Raw genomic sequence first — 22,472 nt, 5'->3', positions numbered from 1 at the left:
TCTCACTGCCGCGGCCTCTCCCATTGCGGAGCACAGGCTCCGGACGCGCAGGCCCAGCGGCCATGGCCCACAGGCCCAGCCACTCCGCGGCACGTGGGACCCTCCCGGACCGGGGCACGAACCCGCGCGCCCTGCATCGGCAGGCGGACTCCCAACCACTGCGCCACCAGGGAAGCCCTACTCTACCTTTTTAAATGGAAAAACTGAGGATTAGACAAGTTAAATAACTTACTCAAATTCACACAGCAGGGAAGAGAGAGAAATAAAAATTATACATTAGTCTTAACAGCTCCTGGTCCTGTCTTCTTGCCATTTATCACTCCTGTTTATGCTGTTGTCACTTAGTCCTTCTGTTACAATTGTCTGCAAAACTTCAATCCTGATTGAACCCAACTCTCCATCTTCCTCATTGCTTCTTCCAGAGCAGCTGAACACTGAAGGGCTGGAGAAAACCCACGAATGGTGGGTGTCCCTGTAAATTCATGATCTCCAAACACCCTGGTCAGTTTGCTATCCTTCCTTCTGCAATGACAGTCTCCAAACCCCTCCTTTCCTACATCACTTCCAGCACATACCTACCTGACTACGTGCAAAGCCACGCTGTTCTCTCTCTTTCTATTACAGTGGAGGAAGTGTCTCTTCTGACACCAAGGTCCATCCATTCACATTTTCTTAAAGACCTCACTTAATCATTTAATCTCTTAACATCTTGCATCTTCAAACCCAGTCTCTATAGTTAACCCATTCTCTGAACATTCAAACATACTCTGGTATCTCCTATCACTTGAAAAGCCTTCCATTGACCTGGTATCTCCCCTTGTCCTATCTCTTTCCTTTTCACAGACCAAGTTTATTTATAAAGAGCTGTTTACACATACTTTCATTTCTTCCTCCCTAATCTCTCTTTATCCCAATGTAATCAGAGTCCCCCCTCACAATGCCCCTACCAAGAAAAACACAGAAAATGTTCCTACTAAATTCACCACTAGGGACTTCCCTGGCAGTCCAGTGGTTACGACTTCGCCTTCCAATGCAGGGAGCGCAGGTTCCATCCCTGGTCAGGGAGCTAGGATCCCACGTGCCTTGTGGCCAAAACACCGAAACATAAAACAGGAGCGATATTGTAACAAATTCAGTAAGGACTTAATAAATAAATAAATAAATAAATTCACCACAAATGTAGTTTTGGCCAAATCTAATGCCATCTGTTTAGTCCTCATCTTAGTTGATCTCACAATAATGTTAAGGCCAATTGCTCACTTCCTCCGTGAAGCACTCTTTTCTTGGCTTCTGTGACCCTTCTCCTTTTCTTCCTACCACTCTGGTCACTCCTTTTGAAATTCTCATTTTAGTTGTTCTCCAAGTTATTGATCTTCATGCTTACAAAACAGAAGCAAGAAGAAACAGAGCAAAACAAAACTACCCTTTGTTTTGTATGCTTTAAGTTGACATCTAATGTTTTCCTCATAGGTTTAAATAGTAACAAAGGATATAATTTCTGGCCTGTTGTGAATTGTAAACTTTTATTTTTTAACTGTCACATCATTATTTCAAATGTATAGAGTGCAATGCAAGTATATACCAATTTGAAATCCATGATCACCAATTTAAGATATAAGTTAAGATATTTTTGAGCAGTTGGACATTTTACATTTTTTTTCTCCTTGAATTTATGTTTTCATTTTACTTCCACAGAGTTTTATCCTAATATATTTTATGTTAGAACATCTTATATGGATCCTGTAATATACTTATTTGAAACAGAAATGTATGTACAAATATAAATCCTATGAACTAAAAAAAAATTTTTCCTGCAATATAAGACTCTTCTGGACTGAGTTATCATGATGATTATTAATATTATACATTGATCAAAATAACCTAAATAAACTATGAATTTCAATGTATAAATCTAAAACAATGAAAATGTAACTGTATTGGGGATTTGTTTCTCAACGGGGAAAGTAGAGCTTTTTAAAATTAGCTCATGGGGCTTCCCTGGTGGCGCAGTGGTTGAGAGTCCGCTTGCCGATGCAGGGGACACGGGTTCGTGCCCCGGTCCGGGAGGATCCCACATGCCGCGGAGCGGCTGGGCCCTTGAGCCATGGCCGCTGAGCCTGCACATCCGGAGCCTGTGCTCCGCAACGGGAGAGCCCACAGCAGTGAGAGGCCCGCGTACCGCAAAAAAAATAAATAAATAAAATTAGCTCATGTTTCCATGGATGAATATGAATTAAGGGTAGAGTAAGACAATATTCAGAATTCCTATTTTTCATTTCTACAAATGTTTAAGTGCTAAGATAACTTTGTTCACATAAACAAGGAGATGGGAATGGGAAGAGAACTTTGAATTCCTTCCAAGTTAAATGCCCCAAATCCTGTGACCTATCATAAAAATTATTTTAACTATCTATCAGATGACAATTGCCTTTTAATTTTGCTAAAGCAAACAATGGGAAACCACATGACTTTAGAAAAGGATTAACTACTCAATCACTAGAGACACTGACTTCCTCATCCTGGGCAACAACGTTTCAGATTGTTATTTTCACCTAGTAGTAAAATTGTACTGTTAAATAAGTAGTAAAATAGTCCTAAATAGTAAATAATAGTAAGTGGTAAAAAGAGCCACAGTAGAATTTGGGATGGGTAGGTCATATAGCTTTCATTTGTAAAATGGGAGAAGAGCAGTGATAAATGGAAAAGTGAGAAAAAAGAACCAGTATGAAGCTGCAGGCTACTTCGTGGGCAGATCAAATTAAAGATCTGCAAATTGAGTCACATAAATGTACTCCTAGGGATATGCATTTTTCAGTTTAAAAATCTCTGGTCTAATTTACATCAAAAAGTTTAGAATAATTCAAGACAGTCCTAGGTCCTTTTCTCTTTTTCTTGTATACATTTTCAAAGCAATCTCTTAATTTTCTTGGCTTTAAACATTCACAATTTTGTCCCTAGACAGATCTCTCCGAGTTCTGAATCTGTATGTTCAATTGCCTATTTGATATCTCCACTTGAATTCCTCATCAGGTTCTTAAACTTAACATTGTCCAAATTGGAACTTATCTTCCAACTGCCTCTCCACCAGTCTTTGTCAATTGTTCTGATCCATAGCTCAAAGTCATCCTTTGATAATTCTACTAGATGGCGAACTCTATGAAGTCAAGGATACTGTATACTTAGCACCTGATATGGGGCCCAGGGCCCAGAAGTCACTGATGCTTTACTTGAAGGAATACTACTTCTCACACCCCACTCCAATTAGTCATTAAGCCTCCTCAAGTTTACCCCTTAAGTATATTTCAAAATGTATCCACTGCTCTCAGTCTTTTCATCAGCATCTTAGTCCAAGCTTCCATCATTTATCACCTGAATTACTGCAATAGCTTCTTAAGCTGCTCTACCTGCATGTATTCTTGTCAGCCAAGCCAGACTCCCACAGCCATCAGAGTGATCTTTATAGATAACAATTTGGTTCACCCATTTTCTCATTGAAAATCCAAAGTTTCATGTTGCTTTTAGAAGGATAAAGAACAAATTACTCACTATGACATCTAAGGCTCTGCCTGATTTCTCACGTCCACCTCTGCATTCTCATCTTGTCCCTGTTATCCCTTTCTCACTAATTCTAGTCCCAGGGACCTCTTCCTTATTTCTCCTCAGGCCTCTGGACACGTTTTCTCTGTCTGAAGAGTCCTCCAGCCCTTGACATTTGGCTAATGCTTACCCTTTACATTTCAGCTTAAATACTTCCTCCCTACAAGGCTTCCCTTGGATACCCCAGATGAGATCAGGTCATGCTATTACAGCTTTTCACAGCTTAGGTACTTTCCTTTCATTTCAATTCTAAATTTGTTTATTACTACACTGGACTGAACGCTCCACCAGAGCACAGATTCTGTTTTTTTTTGTTTGTTTGTTTCCTGCTCTATTCCCAGCTCCAACTGTCTGATCCATAGCAGAACACTCAGTAAATATTTATAGGACTAATGGGTAACAAAAGTCTGGGAGTAAAATGGAAGACTCAGTGTCAGTTTAATAAATACTTGCATTACTTCTTGTTTGTCACTTCACTAAATTTCCCAACTTCAGTGAATTGCCACAGGAGTAGATATGACAGTGACCTCAGCCCACTAGAGATTTTTTACCCCACCACATTGAAAACTCTGAAACTCCTCCTCTCACTCCCCACACTCATACAAAAGTGGCTCTGCCCATTCCTTTTTCTAACTCAGATTTGCATGTTTGATGCCCCAGTCTGCATGTCAGAGGAAATGCAGGGGAGATGAGTTCATGGTACATAAGGCAGCTCTGGCGCTCTCACACCCAGCACAATTGTTAGGCAGTAGAATGCCTTTAAATGAAGCTCTAAAATAAAAGTATTTTTACAATAATATATATCTGGGATAATGAATATTAAAGAGTTTATCCATGCTTTAATACAGACATGAACAAAGAAAGCAGTTACTAATTCATTCTTTAATGCATTGTTTTCTGACAGGAAGCCTTGCTTTCTTTCTCCTTAATGTTCTGCTTTTCTCTTTAGTAATTTATAGAAAATTAGACTGTAATATTTAAAGGAGTTAATGGAGGGTAGGAGTAGAAGGGAAATAAGACCAACATTTTAATTAGTAGCAGGGTATGGTAATTTAAATTGTGGTCCTGATGTTTGTGTTCTAAATACCGGACTAACCTGCATAACTAAAAATGATTTGGGGCTGAATTCAGATAACACCTGGGTCTTTACAGACAAATTCTAGGTCATTTGACTGAGGCTGACTTGTAAATGATCTTAACTCAGAGTGTGGAGTAACACTGATACTGAATGTTAACACCTCTCCAGATGCTTGGGAAAAACTGTTGTTCTTAATTCAGTCCACTGGAATGTAAAAGGAAACTTCTGATCTATAATTTAAAAAAAAGAAAAAAGTTTGTAATGAGGAGCACTGGAGCCCATTTTCACGCAATTTAAACCAAGAAATGTGTAACAACTGATCTAGGGATAAGTTAACCTGGTTTTCTCTAATAGCTATCAAAATTTTTAAATCCCTTCCACAAAGATATTCATTGCAATGTAATAAAAAAAGTAGGGAAAAGTTAAATAATGTTATACTCATATAACATGAAATTATGCAGCTATATAAACTGTTTACAGTTTAATGTAAGAAAAACGTACTTTTTTAAGGTAAGAAAATGCCTATGTTGTGATATTAAATGAAAAAGGTAGAAAGAAGAGTTCAACTATATAAAACCTGGGGACTGAGGCCTGCTCTGAATATGAAGGAACATAATAAACAGATCATTTTGGTGATGGGATTGTGAGCAGTTCTAATTTACTTTATAAATATCACTATTTCCCATATTTTCTATAATGAACATGTATTACTTTCTCATCAGAGAACTATATCATCTTCAAAACCAATATTATTTGATCTTTATTATCTTCCTTTCATGTAAAGTTGCCTAGACCTCCAATTCATGCCAATCAGTCATTTCCTGAAGAACTAAAAATTTGGGCGTCACTTAGGTGTGTTTGTGTTTTTAATTTTTAACACTATAACATGGGATGTTGGCAGGGATCTGTGTTTATAGATTCTTAAATATATGTTCAGTTACTCATCTGCAGTTAATTGCAGCCATGTGCTGTGGTGGGAAGAACATGGATTTTGGAATCAAACAGACTCGATTAGAATTTTGGCTCAGCTCCTTATAGCTTAACCTCTTTGAGCTTCCATAAGCTTATGGAAGTAAGCTTAATAGGCGGCAGCTCGTATTTTCCAAGTGTCTATTGTGAGTATGGGACAGTGCTAGTAAGGGACAGCGATGTCATAGGAAATAGAATAAAGAATAAATAACATGAGATTTCAGACCCACAGAATGGTGGCATATTAAGAGGGCTTAGAGATTCCCATGTTCCCTCTCTTCAGATATAGTAGTCAAGAAAATAAGTCATCTAAAGCAAATAAATGAGTTATCACGAAGGCAAAGGAAGACTTATTCTCTGTAAACTAGGATGAAGGCAACAAAACTTAACATGAGAAATCCTAAAAGCCAAGAACTCTACCAATAACATACATATCCTGTTCATTTTATTTTTACTAGGCCCTAAAACTCAATGAATGTAATTTCCCTTATTGTACCTGCCAATTAACCTTTAAGGGATTAATGTTCACTAATGATCACTTTATAGGAATCTAGAACGCCCAGGAGAGGCAAATATATGGGCTCTACCTCCCCTCTCCCACAGCAGATATATTCTGGAATTCTCTGACTGCAGCCCGCTTTAGTGGCTGTTTGGACCTCTTTCCCAAGTTCAAGTTCCTAAGTGTTGATGGTGCAGGCTTTATGCACAGCCAGAGGCTCAAAGAAGAGGTCAAAGAACAGCTATTCTCGGAGGATGTGGATGAAGCTTGGATGTGCAACCTTGAGAGTCACAGGCATGCCCCCAGGGCCCTCGCAGTGCAGGGAGGAGCTGGAACTAGGAAGGCAAGTGGGGGGAGGGACTGGGAGCTGGGGACTGAGGCCTGCTCTCCCTGTGCTGAAATTTCCAGTGCAGGACTCTAACAATTCTAAGTTCTAACCACATTTTCCAGTCTCAGCTTCCTCTAGGAAACTAAAGTGCAAAGTACAGAGGTGGGTAGGAAGGGGATGTGGGAGGGTGGAGGGTTATCTTGTGAGCAAAGGTTGCCTGGCTTGGACTGGGCAGTGTGAAGAGAAACCTCACTCGGGAGATGGGAGATGGTATGTAAATCTCCATTTTGCTGTGGCCACACCCTCTGCATAGGAACTGAATGAATAGAAAGTAGCTCTAATATATATATAATACATTTATGATTTTGGCATCTGTTAAGCCAATTTGCAATGACAGGATGCTTGCACAAAGCTTACCACATTATTGGGCCCTTCTAAATAATGACATAATTTATAACTGTTCAGAAAACCATTCTTGAAAATAACTGGGATTACCATTGAACTAGAAACCAGGAGATAATTTGCATGTCTTTCCCTCCTTCCCTCAAACCATTTCGTTTTTGGTAAAGATCCCAAGGAGCTATTTGGTAAAATCAATATCAGATACAGTTTAAGAATATTAGAATAACAACATTCTTTCTGGGAAACTATTAGAAATAAATAATAACAAATGCCTTCTCAGCACTTAAAGTTGTGATCAGCTCTTTGCTATAGGAATGTGATGAAGATTACATCTTCTCAGAGTTACAGATTTAATCAAAACAAAGGATTGATTTCCTGGCCATGATAATAGTATTCTGAATGTCTCAGACTGTCAACAAAAGTCAAATAAATGATCAAAATTTGATTTTGAAACTGAAAATTCCCAAAGATCCTCTATTATACTCATTTTATGGAGAAAGATGCTAAGGTTAAGAAGGCTGTGGAACCTTCTCAAGGTCTCAGAGCTAGTTAGAGGCAGAGGTGCTCAGGTATCTCTCTTACCTTCACTAGAGCAGTGCACCTTGTTAACTTTCAGTGTGAACTAGAAGTTTGGGTCTAGACCTACAGATAATGTCAGAAATTGCTCCCTATACACAAAGCAGGGACTAGAATTAAATCAAAATATTTAGAGCCTCATGGAATCAATCTTAAGGGGTATGAATCAATGCATCTATGTTTCAATAATCCTATTGTTCCTTTGTGAAAAACTGATATGTTCTTTTCTTCCTTAAGTATATTTGGATAACTGGACCTTGAAAAACTCTGAATTAATTCTCCTAAATTTTAATGTACTTCACTGATTTGTTTTTGGCTTTTGAAAATATAAACTTTACTTATCAGATCATTTTTGTAAAATATTGATACTTTAGCAGCTAGCACACAAGGTCAAATATCTGCTAGTTTATCTAGGAAATAGGAGCATTGTATGACATTTGCCTACTTTAAAGATTACTTAGACCTCATAGGCATGGAGCCCAAACCAAAGGTATTCTCTACTTGGTGAACAGATTCAAGAACTTTCTTAAATGATAGAACTTCAGATAACTTGACAGCAGTATGAAGGAGTCATGAGCTTTCTGAAACTAGAAAAAAATTCTCAGATTTGTAAATAAGAATGAATATTTTCTGCAAGAAAAGAATGACTGGATATTTTTTATAGCAGATTTATTGAGATATAATTCATGTACTTAAAAATTTTCCCTTTCAAAGTGTACAATTTAGTGATTTTTAGTATATTCAGACTTGTGCAATTATTAGCTCTATCTAATTTTAGAACACTTTTACTGTGTCCAAAGGAAATTCCATACTCATTACCAGCCCCTTTCAACCACAAATTTACTTTTTTATCTCTATGGATTTCCCTATTCTGGAATCTCATAGAAATAAAATTGTACAATATGTAGCCTTTTGTATCTTGCTTATTTCATTTACAATATTGTTTCAAGGTTTATCGATGATGTAGCATGCATAAGAACTTCATGCCTTTCCATGGCAGAATAATATTCCATTGTATGAATATATCACATTTTAACCATTCATCTGTTGATGGACATTTGGATTGGTTCCACTTTGTGGCTATTATAAATAATGTTACTATGAAGTTCATGTACAAGTTTTTTGTATGAACACATGTTTTCAATTCTCTTTGGGTATATACTTAGGAGCAGAATTGTTGTTCATGCAATAACTCTTTTAACTTTTGAGAAATTGCCAGACTGTTTTCCAAAGTGGCTGCACCATTTTATCTTCTCACCAGCAATGCACGGCAGGTGATGATTTCTCCACATCCTGGCTAACATTTGTTATTATCTATCTTTTTGATTATAGCCATCCTACTGGGTGTGAAGTAGTATCATTTTGTAGTTCCGATTTGAAGTTCCCTAATAAATAATGTTGAACAACTTTTTATGTGCTACTGGCCATTTCTATATCTTCTTTAAGGAAATATTTATTCAAATATGTGGTAGGCTGAATAATGTCTTTCTAAAAAGTCCAAGTCCTCATCTCTGACCTGTGAATATGTTATATTATAAGCCAAAGAGACTTTACAGGTGTGGTTAAATTAATAATTTTGAGATAGGGAGATTATCCTAAATTATGTGGATGAATTAAATATAATCACAGGAATTTAAAGAAGGAGGCAGTCGAGTTATAGTCAGAGGAGAGATTTGACAGAAGCAAACGTTGAACTGATGCTCTTTGAAGATGGAGAAGAGTGTTATGAGTCAAGGAATTCAGGTGGCCTCAAGAAGCTGGGAAAAGGCAAGGAAATGGATTGTCCCATAGATCCTCTGGAGCTGCCCTATGAACATCTTGAGTTTATTTCAATGAGTCTGATTTTGGATTTCTGACCTCCAGAACTACAAGATAATAAATTTGTGTTATTTTAAGCCACCAAGTTTTTTACAGTGTGCTACAGTATCAATAGGAAATGACTGCAAGTCCTTTGCCAATTTCTTAATTAGGTTGTCCTTTTATTGTTGAGCTGTAAAAGTTCTTTTCATATTCTGAATACAAGTCCCTTATCAGATATATTATTGCAAATATTTTCTCCCATTCTGTGGGTTGTTTTCTAACTTCCTTAATGGTGGCCTTTGAAGCAGAAAAGCTTTGAATTTTGATGAAGTCTAATTTATCTGCTTTTTTTTTTGTTTTTGCTTTTAATGTTATGATAAGAAAGCACTGCCTAATCCAAGGTCATGAACCATTACTCCTATATTTTCTTCCAAGAGTTTTATAAGTTTAGCTCTTACATTTAGGTCTATGATTCCTATTTAGTTAATTTTTGTGTATGGTATGAGGTGAAGCCCAACTTAATTCTTTTGAGTGTGGATATTCAGGAGTCTTGGCACAATTTGTTAAAAAAGAGGGGGCATGTTTGCTAAAAAGCTATTTCATGTAACCCATAGAGAGATTTATTTTATTAGATTATGTAACAGTTGATGAAAATCAGAAAACTGTTGGATATGCCGTTCTAGCTGTGAAAGACTGCACTTGTATACTTGGCATACTACCAGATATGTAGCTGAAATTATTCTTCTTGTTTAGAAATTTTCCTGTGTAGTTCTAAATTGTTGAGGACTTGTTATTACCAGTCACTATGGAACTACTTGCTAATTGATTTTTTTCTTGTCTAAACAGGTTGTCAGCATATTTAGGGCTGATAATTTTTTTTTCTTTTTTTGGGGGGGGTACTGATAAGATTGATAGAGGAAATCAAAGGACAGAGGACTGTTCCATCTTACCTCTTTTCATTCTGTGGGCAGAGATGGAAGGAAATAATCTATGAGTCCACTGAGATCCCAATCATACTTTTTTTCTAAGGAGAGTGCTGGTGTAATTTGCACTGGATAATGAAATCTCCCTTCTTATGAAAATCTTCTTGTTCAGGGCAATGGTTGGGCTTTTGTGCTGTTTTTGCCTCAAAACGATAAGGAAAGAAAAGTTCATATGGCTTTGAAGACATTGAGAGTCTTTGTCTTTGAATGAAAAATTTAGCATTATTGTAGTCATTTGGTGCAAGAGTCACACATTTGGTGGAAGTTGACATGTTGGACTTGGTAACCCAAGGTTTTTGTTTCCCACCACCCAAACTAATGCAAGTTCAATGTGGAAAGGTACTCTATGGAATTAGCAATCTCTTATGCTGTTTTGCTTACTGGAAATCTTTTATTTCCTTAAACAGTCTGAAAGTGAGTCTTGGGAGTAAGTTTCAGACTGTGATGCTTGAAAGTTGCTCCCTTTCCTCTGCTTAGTGCTTCTCACTGGCACAGAAAAAAATTTAATTTAGGTTTGCCTTCTCCATTTCTAAGTTATATGATGTCTTCATCTCCTGATGATCTTCTTCTTCTTCCTTTTCCTTTTTCTCCCTCTGTTCTTCCCCTTTGCCTCTCTTTTCCTCATATTATTATTTAAAAATTACTAGTGACTTAATGGGTATAAATTAATGAAAAATCAAAAGGATGAATTGCCGTATGACAGCCAAAGGATGATGCTGTAATTTATACACAGAGGTTGTGTTCTTGAAACATTGGTCCTTTACCTCTCGCCTTCAGTCAGTATAGTCAAGCCTCAGTATGAACAATAGCATTCTTATTTGAAATCAACATATATGGCTTTTATAAGGACGAAGCCAACCTTACTTGTAAACAGACATAGAAGGAACAAATGAAGCAATGAACTTAAAGAAAACTTGTTTTTTGGGTTTTTTTCCATCTTGTCTGGGAGTAGAAATGATTGTGCTGAGGGCTAAGAGATTAAATTGTGTCACTTGTCAGGAAATTGGCAAGTAGCCATCTCTCTGCCTGCCACTACATGCTGCTTTTGTGCTGTGGATGGGTTTAATAAATGCACTGTTGTGTAAAATGTCATTGCTGCTTTGCCAAGCGGAGGCTGTCATGTGATAGCTCTTCCCCAGGATGACAGATCGATATTGGTCCTCAGCAATCCTGAGACTTGAAGCCACACAGAGGGCATTTTTATGGTTCAGATACAAAGGTTGAAATAAAAACCATTCTTCAAAGCATGGACATATATCTATTTTGCTCTGGAAGAAAACCTAATGTTCTTTCAAAAATGTTCTAACTTTAAAGATAGGTAATGTTATCAAATTTTAATGACAACTTCTAGAAGAAATAATACAAATGACTTGTTACATTTTTTAAAAAGTTCAATCTTTCTATTAATCAAATAAATGCAAAGCAAAGCAAGGAAATATACCATTGTTTGCCTTGGTAAACAGCCTAAAATCATATACATTCAAGCACATGAAATGCTGATGACATACTGTAAAATAGTCCCTCCCTAACATCAGTGGTAGAAATAAAATTTGGTACAGTCCTTCTGGAAGGAAATTTAGCAATATGTATAAAATTTCTTCAGAATGTTCATACCTTTTGGTGCAGAAATTCTACTGCTAGAAATATATCCAAAGGAATTTATGAGAAAGAGTCAGCAATGTCTTCCAAAAGATTGCCAGTTATTTAAAATGTGGAGAAACTGAAAACAACCTAAACTCCTAACAATGTAAACAGTAAATGTATTATCAAACAGCAATTAAAATATGTATAATGCTTTTAAAAAAATGATATGGGGAAAGGTTTATGAAATAAAGTTATGTGATATGAAACAAATGCTAAATATTATATACAGTGTGATCTAAACTAAATAAAAATAAGTAAAATAGCAAAAAAAATTACCAGAAATAAGTGTACAAAAATGTTAATACTTATTGACTCTATTTAGTGTAAACATGAATGTGTTGTGTTTTGTTTAGTTTTTATCTACTTTTCTGAATTTTATACATATTCTGCAAAGGACAATTATCGTATCTATAAAAATATATACACAAGAAAAAGAGGTTGCACAGGAAAAGGATCACTATCCAAAGGAATTCATTTAAACCCTCATATGCTCTATTGCCTTGCCTTTTAATTTAGCCTTCATCTCACATTTTCCTTATAGCTTCTGGCTCTCACCCTCCCTCCAGCCCAGACTAACATCCCCAGCCATCAGATGTAACAGTGTATTTCAGCTAATCTCTGTATCTGCTGTCCTTCACCTTGGGAGACTGGTTTCTTCCCTATTTCTGACCTTGATCCACCCCTTGTTTCTGATTGCTTTTCACATCTTGCCTCCAGGTGTGCGAAGGGCCTGAGCCCAGCCATGCGGTCTGATCAGTGTTTCTGAAGATCAGACTGTGGTAGTGCTGGCAGAGACAAGCCAGTCTGCACCTCAGCCTAAGTGAATATTAGGGTCCAAAATGCCATAGAGTCCATATTAGTTTTTTATTGCTCCCTGACAAGTTACCACAGCAGTTGCAGTTTAAAGCAACGCACGCATTACAGCTTCCTGATATATATGCTCCAACTTACAATTTACCAGTAAGGGAACTGGAGCACAGAGAGCTGAAAAAGAGGTCCAAGGTCACTTAGCTAGAAAGGAGAACTTGAAACCCAGGTCCTCTACTCCAAATAGTATGTTCTTTCTCCTATATCTCTCTGCTGGGGCAACCACTGGGACTGGTGTTCAGTTTGGAGTTGATCTAATTAAGGAGAAAGTCACCTCTCACCTTATCTGTGTCTTAAACCTACACACTTGCTTTATATTGGGTGTGATGGAGCACATACAGGAAGACTTTTCATAATGAACTCAGAACTCCTCAAATAACGTAGATATTAATGTTTTGTTGCTCCTTACAAATTACCATAAATTTAGCAGCTTAAAACAAGACCTATTTATTAGCTCACTGTCTGTATAAGTCAGAAGTCTGACACAGTGTGGCTGGAATCTCTGCTCAGGTTTTCACAAGGCTGAAATCCAGGTGTCAACTGACTACATTCTCATCTGGAGCTGTGGGTCTTCTTCCCAGCTTATAAGGTTGTGGTAAGACACAGGTCCTTGCAGTTGTGAGACGGAGGTCCCTGCTTCCTTGTTAGCTATCAGCCGGAGGCCTCTGTGTGCTCCTAGAGGTCAACCTTGTACTTTCTCACACGGCCTCCTCCATATGCAAACCAGGAACAGTGCTGAGTACTTCACAGATTTGAATCTCTTCGACTTCTTCTTCTGCCACCAGCCAGAGAAGGCTCTCTACTTTTAGGGCTCATGTGATTAGATCAGGCTTACCTGAATATTCTCCCTATCTTAGGTCAACTATGCCATGCACGGTAACAAAATCACAGGACTGATAGCTTATCAAAGTCACAGGTTCTATGGATTAGGCTGTGGAATCATGAGGAGTTGCATTTTTAGAATACTGCTTACCACAGTGTGTCTTTTTTTTTTTTTCTTTCTGCGGTACGCGGGCCTCTCACCGCTGTGGCCTCTCCCATTGAGGAGCACAGGCTCCAGACTGTGCTATCCAACTCCTCAGTTTCTCTTTCAATTTTAGTATTATTTAACTGTCAAAAATATAATTTATAATGTGAAGGATACATCAGAAAACTTTTTACAAGTTCCTAACTCACAGCACCAAAGAATTTGTCAAGTTAAAACAAACGAAAACAAAACTATGTTTAGTTTGTGGGCTTAGTTTTTAAGTAAGGGAAACATAGCAGATTCAGTTGACTGTATTATAAACTTGAGAATAGAAACACAGAACCTTTTTTAGTACCATACCTGTTTCTAAATGGGTTTTAATTTCATGTTATGATCAAGAGAAAAGGGCATGTGAAAAGATAGGAACGGGAAGCTTAGGGAAGGCCGTAGAGGATGAACGGGAACTGAAAGAAAGGTGGAAGGGATGAGAGGAGAGAAAAAGAAGAAGGAATGGAAGCAATAGAAGAGGAAAGACCACTGAGAGGTAGAGAGGGCTGGTAAGGAAAAGGGGGTAACATTACTAAAATTTACTGAGCATGTACTATATGCTTGGCATAGGTAGGGACTTAGGTTATCTCACTGAATCCTCAGAACAGGTATAACTGTCATCACTTTATAGATGAGAAAAGAACAACCAAAAGAGTTTAATCTTTCCAAAATCAACTATGTTAGTATACAGGCATCAGAACCTACATCTTTCCAGAGTTCATTGTTATTTGCTGATTCCATGTTCACAAGGACTAATGGTGAGATAGAAAGTACTCCTCACACATTGTTAGCCCAGCTTCAAAGAATGTTCCTGTTACATTGAGAAAAGTCTTCTTAGATGGGCTTAGGTGTTATTGCCACTTAACACTACCTTAGATCATTAATTACTTGAGTCAAGACATTTGGAGTCTAAGGGTCCGAAAGGATACATGCACCCCAGTGTTCATTGCAGCACTGTTTACAATAGCCAAGACATGGAAGCAACCTAAATGTCCATCGACAGAGGAATGGATAAAGAAGATGTGGCACATATATACAGTGGAATATTACTCAGACACTAAAAAGAATGAAATAATGCTAGCAGCAACATGGGCGGACCTAGAGATTGTCATACTGAGTGAAGCAAGTCAGACAGAGAAAGAGAAATATCGTATGGTATTGTATGGTATCGCTTATATGTGGAATCGAAAAAGAAATGATACAAATGAACTTATTTACAAAACAGAAACAGACTCACAGACTTAAGAGAACGAACTTATGGTTACCAGGTGGGAAGGGTCAGGGGAACGGATATTTAGGGAGTTTGGGATTGACATGTACATACTGCTATGTTTAAAATGGATAACGAACAAGGACCTACTGTATGGCACAGGGAACTCTGCTCAGTATTTTGTAACAACCTAAATGGGAAAAGAATTTGAAAAAGAATAGATACATGTATATGTATAACTGAACCACTTTGAGGTTCACCTGAAACTATCACAGCATTGTTAATCAACTATACTACAATATAAAATAAAAAGTTAAAAAAAAGACATTTGGAGTCTAGTTAAAACAGACCCCCCAAATGATTTATGCCTCAGGATAAATCACTCGACTGAGCCTCAGCTTTCCCATCTGTAAAATGTAGGCTTTGAACCAGATAAATTTCTAAATTCTGAAATCTATCTTAATGTCATGCTGCCAGATTTTCAACTGAGTGTTATTCTTGAAGTGTTAGATGTCCCCAAACCATTCAAGTTCATGAGTAAGGTGGGAAACAGTCTCAGTGGTAGTAGCAAGGATCTATCACAAAGAACTGGAGACCCACACCAGAGCTGTCTTCACATAGGCACAAGGCTGTGATGCGGATTGGGGAGTTGGTATAGGGTTGCTCCTATTGGGACCATTGTTCAGAGCTTTTCAGGTCATTCACTGCACAACCTCACCAGGCAAAATTCACATACACAGTCATAGGCCATGGTCCTGGCTCCAGGAAGCCAGAACAAAGACCAGTGGGTTGAGTTGAGTTCATAATAAAAACAACTGTGGCTCAGTAGAAAAATAGCAAACTTTGTAATTGTTCAGAGTTGCCCATTACCATTGTGAAAAACTTTATCTTTGGGAATTTTTAGGCCAGGACCACATGAGGTAGGTGATTCTCCTATTGAATTAGAGTTTAGAGAGTACTTAAGCGATATACAGGAGTCGATTTTGGAATGTATTCAAAGTTAGATGGGTGATCTTCTTAAAATATTTAATTCTTAATTTCCTGAGTCAATATTATTATGGCCATAATAACTGTACCTGCCTCATATGGCTGTGGTAAGTGTATAGAAGATTGTGTGTCTGTGTGTACCTACATCTCTATTTATATTATCAACCTATCTGTCAATCAATCTATGTATCCATCCATCCAACCATCCACCCACCTACCAACCTATCTACCTACCTACCTATCTATTTTAGCCCAATGCTCCACACATGATGAAAGCTCAATAAATGTTAGCTGTCATTATGATTATTCTCTTTACAACTATTGAATGACGCTCCCAACACAGCAGAACTTCCTTTTATCTCTGTAGGCATGAGCAAAGAGTGGTGGTACTCTAAGAGATGCATTTTTCATTCTTAATTGTAAAATAAGCACGTAACATGAAGTTTATTTTATCTGAAGCTTAGGGCCAAAGTTTGGCTGAGGCGAAAGTTCCCCTACTTCTAGGTAAACAGTGGTATGAAATAATGATTGTGGCCCACTTTTCTGAAGTTTCCTTTAACAACTTTATTTCTAAACTTTTAAAACGGAGCTTCTCCAGGGTCCAGTATTAGCAATCACTATCCCCACCATGAGTCCTAGAATTACACAGCATCTAGTTCTAATCTCTCACTCTGCAGCATGGACATTCCCTCACCCAGAAATTAATTTAGTCAATTCAGCCTGAAAATTCTATTCAAAAAGCATGTGTTTCCTATGGGAGCATCACTCATTTCTTTTCTTGTTGATAGGGGATGCCGATGTACCTGAAAGAAAAGCGTGATTTTCCTCCACAAGCTGCAAAGATGCAGCTGTCAAAAGTAATCACTGCATCAGAACAGTTGGATAGGGAAAAAGTGTCCTTGGCTGCTTTATAAAAAAACAGTAAGCTAGCTTCTTTATGCTTAAAAAAGCAGACTGAGGAAGGGCTACAAAGCTTACATTTCGGCCACTTAGGTCACAGTTTTCAGTGTGGCTCCATGCAAGCTAAAACCATTCTTACCTACAGGCCTTGGCCTGTGCTACCCTCTCTCCCCACTCATTAATTTACCCTCCTTTCTCTTCTCATTTTATTCACTCACTCATTCATTCATTCATTCATTCAAAAACTCTCTCATTCATTCAGCAAGAATTTATGGATTCACATCTATAATATAACTGCTTGGCCTGAGGAGATTTACAATCTAGTAGCAGTGCTAAAATAACATTGGGACATGCTTTTCTCCCCAAGGAAATCTCTCCTAATTGTTCAATCTACAATTCCTTTAACTAGTGTTTTATTTATTTATTTATTTATGTTTGGCTGTGTTGGGTCTTTGTTGCTGTGCACGGGCTTTCTCTAGTTGCGGTGAGCAGGGGTTACTCTTCATTGCGGTGCACAGACTTCTCATTGCGGTGGCTTCTCTTGCTGTGGAGCACGGACTCTAGGTGCACAGGCTTCAGTAGTTCTGGCACGCGGGCTCAGTAGTTGTGGTTCGCAGGCTCTAGAGCACAGGCTCAGTAGTTGTGGCGCATGGGCTTAGTTGCTCCGTGGCATGTGGGATCTTCCCAGTCGAGGGCTCAAACCTGTGTTCCCTGCGTTGGCAGGCGGATTTTTAACCACTGCGCCACCAGGGAAGTCCCTAGCTAGTGTTTTGACCTCTGATAGAACTTTATATTATTTATCAAGAGCCCCATGTGGGTGACTCTTTTATTTTGTCAAATAATCTTTAGTTCTTTAAAGAGAGGGTCCCTGGCTCAAGCCACCATTATTCTATCTTGAGCAAGATCTGGCTCCACTCCAGCTACAGAACCTCACCTGGTATTTTTCAACCAAGACACGTGATTTCCTTCTTTCCTGGGACCACTTGTTTCTTCTCCCTCTGTGTTCTCGTTCAGGTTTGTGGGGTTAATAAATTATTTTTTTAAGACTCAGACTGGACTCTTCTTACAGAATAGCTTTTCAGACTCTTTCCATCCAAACCCCTACAGAAAGCCCTTATAAATGGTTGCCAAATTCAAGAACACACACAAGGTGCATAACATGGAATTTCTTTGCTAACACTACGATAGTTACAATACATTGTTCTCTACACATTTTATTATTTGCTCATCAGCTCACAGTATTCTTCTTTCTAATCAGACTGAAGGCCTCATGGAACAAAAGATACGTCTGTATCCCTTCCTCACACTGCCTGGCTCAATGTTGAATGTGGTAGCCATCAACAAACACAAATTAAATACTAGCTGTAATTCAATCAGTAATAAGAGATCTGGAAAGTCATTACAGAAAGCTTGCTTTGACAGTCGTCTCTTTCAAGTACAGAACTTTTGGAGAATTATTACTCTCCAAAGGCACAAGTACGTCTCATTGATGTGGCAGAATTACTTTCCAAATAATTCTAACATTTCAGATCTTTACCTGAGTCTGCCATCCTCTGCTGCAGCACCTCCAGGTATAATCTTCGTAATAAATATGCCAGGGTCATCTCCAATGTGGGGATTATCTGTCCCTCCAGCAATACTGAATCCCAGGCCAGAATTCCCCTGTAGAAACAATAAGCAGACATTAAATGATGTGGCTGTCACCTAAACCTAGTTCCCCTTGTACTCTGCGTTATCATCTTACTACTCAAATGGAAATCAGGTGATAACAGCTTTGTATGCAAAGCTATAAAGTGCACTGTCAGCAAAGGAAGGTCAGAAACAACCCTCAGGTTTGTCCCTGCATTGCAAGAATTCAAGGGCCTTATATTTTTGTTTCTAAGAAATGTTTCCTTTATTAGCAATTAAAATGATCATTATGAAGTAGGAAATAAAAGCTTACAAACTGTGTAATATGAGAAAATGTAAAAAATCATTAGTGTCCATTGTAAAAATTATACACACATACGAAAAAGAATGGAAGGAAACAAGTCACATGAAAAACATTTGATTTGATAGAGTAGTGAAATTTAGGTGCTTTCATTCTGCTATTTCTGGTATTGTTGCTCTAATACTATTTATCCAGCAAAGAAACGTGTTTTCCTATTAATAAGGAACTTTGACTTCAGAAGGCAGGGACCTTCTCTAGAGTCATAGCAAATGTGAGACACTTTTCAGTAATAAACAGGTTTTAATTTGCTGTAGAAACAGACAAGGAATGCATTATTGTTGCAGCAAGTAAATTTGGATAGTTTATACTCTAATATAGCTTTCATACTTACTCCTGTAGACTATAGTAATTGACATCCAATGTACATATAGCCCTCTAAAATTTGTATGTAATACATAATTAAATATCTCTCCCAAATTCACAAACCGTCTTACTTATTTTTTATTTTCCTATGCTTTGTAAATCTCCATCTCCATGGCTACATTATGTTTCGATACTATATTCTATTTTTTTTCTAATTCACATATTTTAAGCCATTTCCATACAGCTAGATAGTCTTTATAATTATCCATTTAAATGATTAAATAATATTTCACCCAGGTCATTTATTTAACCAGTCCCTTGTCACTGGATATTTAATTTCTTGATATACTCTTACAACAAATATAGCTTACTAAATTTATGATCACTTGATTAAATTTTGCTCTTGGGTAAAAAGATGAAGAATAAGAATTTAGTAGTTAATCCAGAAAAATTAATTAGGGCACTCAGTCAGAAAAGTTCAATGCTAAGATAAGATCAAGTATAACTTGACAGATATACTATCACTGCAAATGTCAAGGTAATGCTTAGCAATTTTTATTGACTGAATTAATAAAACTGAATTTCAGAGGGCTGTTTTCACAAATATATGTTGAAAGATTGAAGTTAATAATTCAACCACAGCCACTAAAATCTCATCTTTGTACTTCTGACTTCTCTCTATTTCTGTTTTCTTTGAAAAATTCCGGTGTTCTTTGAACAGAGATATTACTTAGCAGTAGTCAAATAATGAATTTATTTAATATTTATTAAACACCAGCTTCGTGCCTGGCACTGGACTAAGCCCTGGAGCTACAGCAGTGAATCTTTCAGTTTATGAGGCATACAAAAGGCAAGTGCAGAGTGTAAGAGTAGCTGACAGGAAAGCCACACATAGGGACTTTTCCTGAAGGTGAAGAGCACTTAGTTACTTTTAAGTGGGTCAGGGTGGGAGTTGGAGAGGAGGACAGAATGTTCCAGGCAGAGGGAAGAACATACGTAAAATCCCTGAAGTAAGAATGGGTGTGCCAGGTCCAAGAAACAGACGATGAGGCTAGAAAGAAGAAAGCAAGAAGGAAAATTGGATGAGATGGGCCTTGATCATTAGGTTCTTCAGAGCAGAATGTATGTGAATCCATTTTTGGTTTTAATTACCCATTGACACTAGATGACTGCATTGGTGTTATATGAATATCTTCTACATGACTGTCTTGAAGCTAAGGTTTTAGGGATTAAGACCAGGTGATTTCTGCCTTCATGGAGTTCAAGGCAGAGCTGAAAAGACAGTGATAGTTTGGTGTTTGGTGATCAGTACATTTTCACTGTATAACCTCAACTACAGTGTCAGGTCTATAGCCACCAAGACAGTATTTAGGTGACTTATGAGGCAGTAGAAACTTATAGAATAAGATCTTGGGTTTTAGAAGGAAACGATGGGAAGATGAGTATTTTCAATGTAATTTGGGTTAGCTCCAAAAACATCAATTAGAGTATATTGGTCTTACCAGAGCTGACACCTCAGGGATAACAATTTCTTCATTAATAGGGGTAGGGAAGGAGGCAAGCAGAGATGGGGAGATATTCCAATGATTTCTCCTGATAATATCAAAATTTTGGGAGAGAGCACTGAATATGATGTCATTTGAGAAAAATATTCATGCTCCAGCTCTTAATCCTGTCTCCTTTAGTTCTAGCTTCATACTTTAGCACCCAGGAACACTGAACTGAACTTCTGTCTCTTTCCTGCACAGTACACATGAGAGCTCATCTCTTGGCCTTTACTCATGCTGCATTCTCTACAAGAAATCTCCCACCTCCCCTCTTGATGATTTAGATGGCATCTGCTCCAGGAAATATTAAATGACCACTGCAACTCCTCTTCATTGGGTAAGTCACTCCTCTTTTGAGTTTTTGTAAATTTCTCTGCTTAGCTATATCATATACTGTATTATTTTGACATTATATATTTATGAGTCTATCTTCCCTTCAAACTGACCTTATAGTAGGCAGGAACTATACAATATTCATCTTTGTTTCTTGGTGCCTTGTGTGGAACATAGTATTGTTCATTAAGTATTTGATGAATGAACGAACAGACCAATTTATTGAGAATATTCAAGTTATAAAGGGAAGACTCAGAAAGGACACAACAAAAGTCCACATGTGTTAAGGAATATAATACAGAAGTAGAAGCCATTTTGTTCTGTGTGGCTCCAAGAATAAAAATGGAAAGCCCAGAAATTCAAATTGTGGCTTAGCTGAAGGATGAATGATGAGACAAGAGCTGTTCAGATTGGGAATAGGCTGCTTTGCAAGGGAGGGAGGATCCTTCACTCAATGGCCAGCTGGCTAGACACTGAACATGAGGGATCCAAACATCTACTGAGAAGTTAAACTGGATGCCTTCAAAGGATTCTTCTGGATCTCTGGCTAGATTTGTAGGGAAACGGTTCTTGCCAGCAGAAAAAAAGGGAATGTTATAGGAAACTTTAGAGGGCGATGTAGGTCACTGCTATATTTTTAAAAACTTATTGTATGAATTCACAGACCTTTGAAGCAACAGCTTTGCTGACAACCTAGCAGTATGTAACCATCGTTTTTAGAATTGACTCTCATATGGAGAATATGGTGGCTCTGGCATTTACTAACATACATGCCCCTGCCCTCAAATCCACCCTGAGGAAAGGAATGAATGAAAAAGGCATGAATGAATCAGAGAATCCACAATGAAAAGAGGTAGGTAGAATTCTCTGGCAGTCCAGTGGTTAGGACTCGGCGCTTTCACTGCCAGGGGCCAAGGTTCAAACCCTGGTTGTGGAACTAAGATCCTGCAAGCCAGGTAGCATGGCCAAAAAAGAAAAAAAAAAGGTAGGTAGAGACAGAGTATAATTGGACCTGTGTTTCCAGTCCCAAGGCTTCCCAAAAGCTTTTGTATTTCAGTTAAAACCAGTCTGCAAGTTGGGCCTACCCAGTCGTCATGGTTCCTTAGAAGAGGCTCATCTGAATTCAGCTAAGGAAATTATTTAAAGTGCTTTCCCTTCTTCTCTTATTATTCTCTCCCAGCCATCCCTTTCAGGCCTTTGCTACCAGCAGCAGCATTCAGTGGAGAGGGAGAGATAAAAAGCAGCAGTGAAATTACTGCCTGCTGTCCTCCATGGCTGAATCTCTCCAGTCCCCTGACAACTGTCCCAGAGCCAGCCAGCCACAAGGGCAGACCCCAGAACCTCTCTCTCTGAGCACCCATCTTTCCATGTGAACAGGCAGACCCCTGGATGACACCCTTAGATCCTGAAAATTGTGACTAATTAAATGAGTGTTGGTACCTGA

General features: G+C 38.0%; 1 protein-coding gene across 39 annotated transcripts in view; it reads right to left on the bottom strand.

The window, feature by feature from the left end:
- The window catches only part of DLG2 (discs large MAGUK scaffold protein 2), a 2,077,851-nt gene that overhangs the window by 612,114 nt on the left and 1,443,265 nt on the right, over positions 1-22,472 (bottom strand). For all 39 annotated transcript variants that reach the window (XM_067038359.1, XM_067038349.1, XM_067038350.1 and 36 more), the window contains one exon: positions 18,393-18,517. In XM_067038359.1, coding sequence (XP_066894460.1) covers positions 18,393-18,517 — 125 coding nt within the window. The remainder of the gene's footprint in view (positions 1-18,392; positions 18,518-22,472) is intronic.

This window comes from Kogia breviceps, chromosome 7 (genome assembly GCF_026419965.1).
Source record: "Kogia breviceps isolate mKogBre1 chromosome 7, mKogBre1 haplotype 1, whole genome shotgun sequence".
Taxonomy (NCBI): Eukaryota; Metazoa; Chordata; class Mammalia; order Artiodactyla; family Physeteridae; genus Kogia; species Kogia breviceps.
Note: the sequence above shows the minus strand (reverse complement) of the source record. Positions and strands in the feature narration are given on the sequence as shown.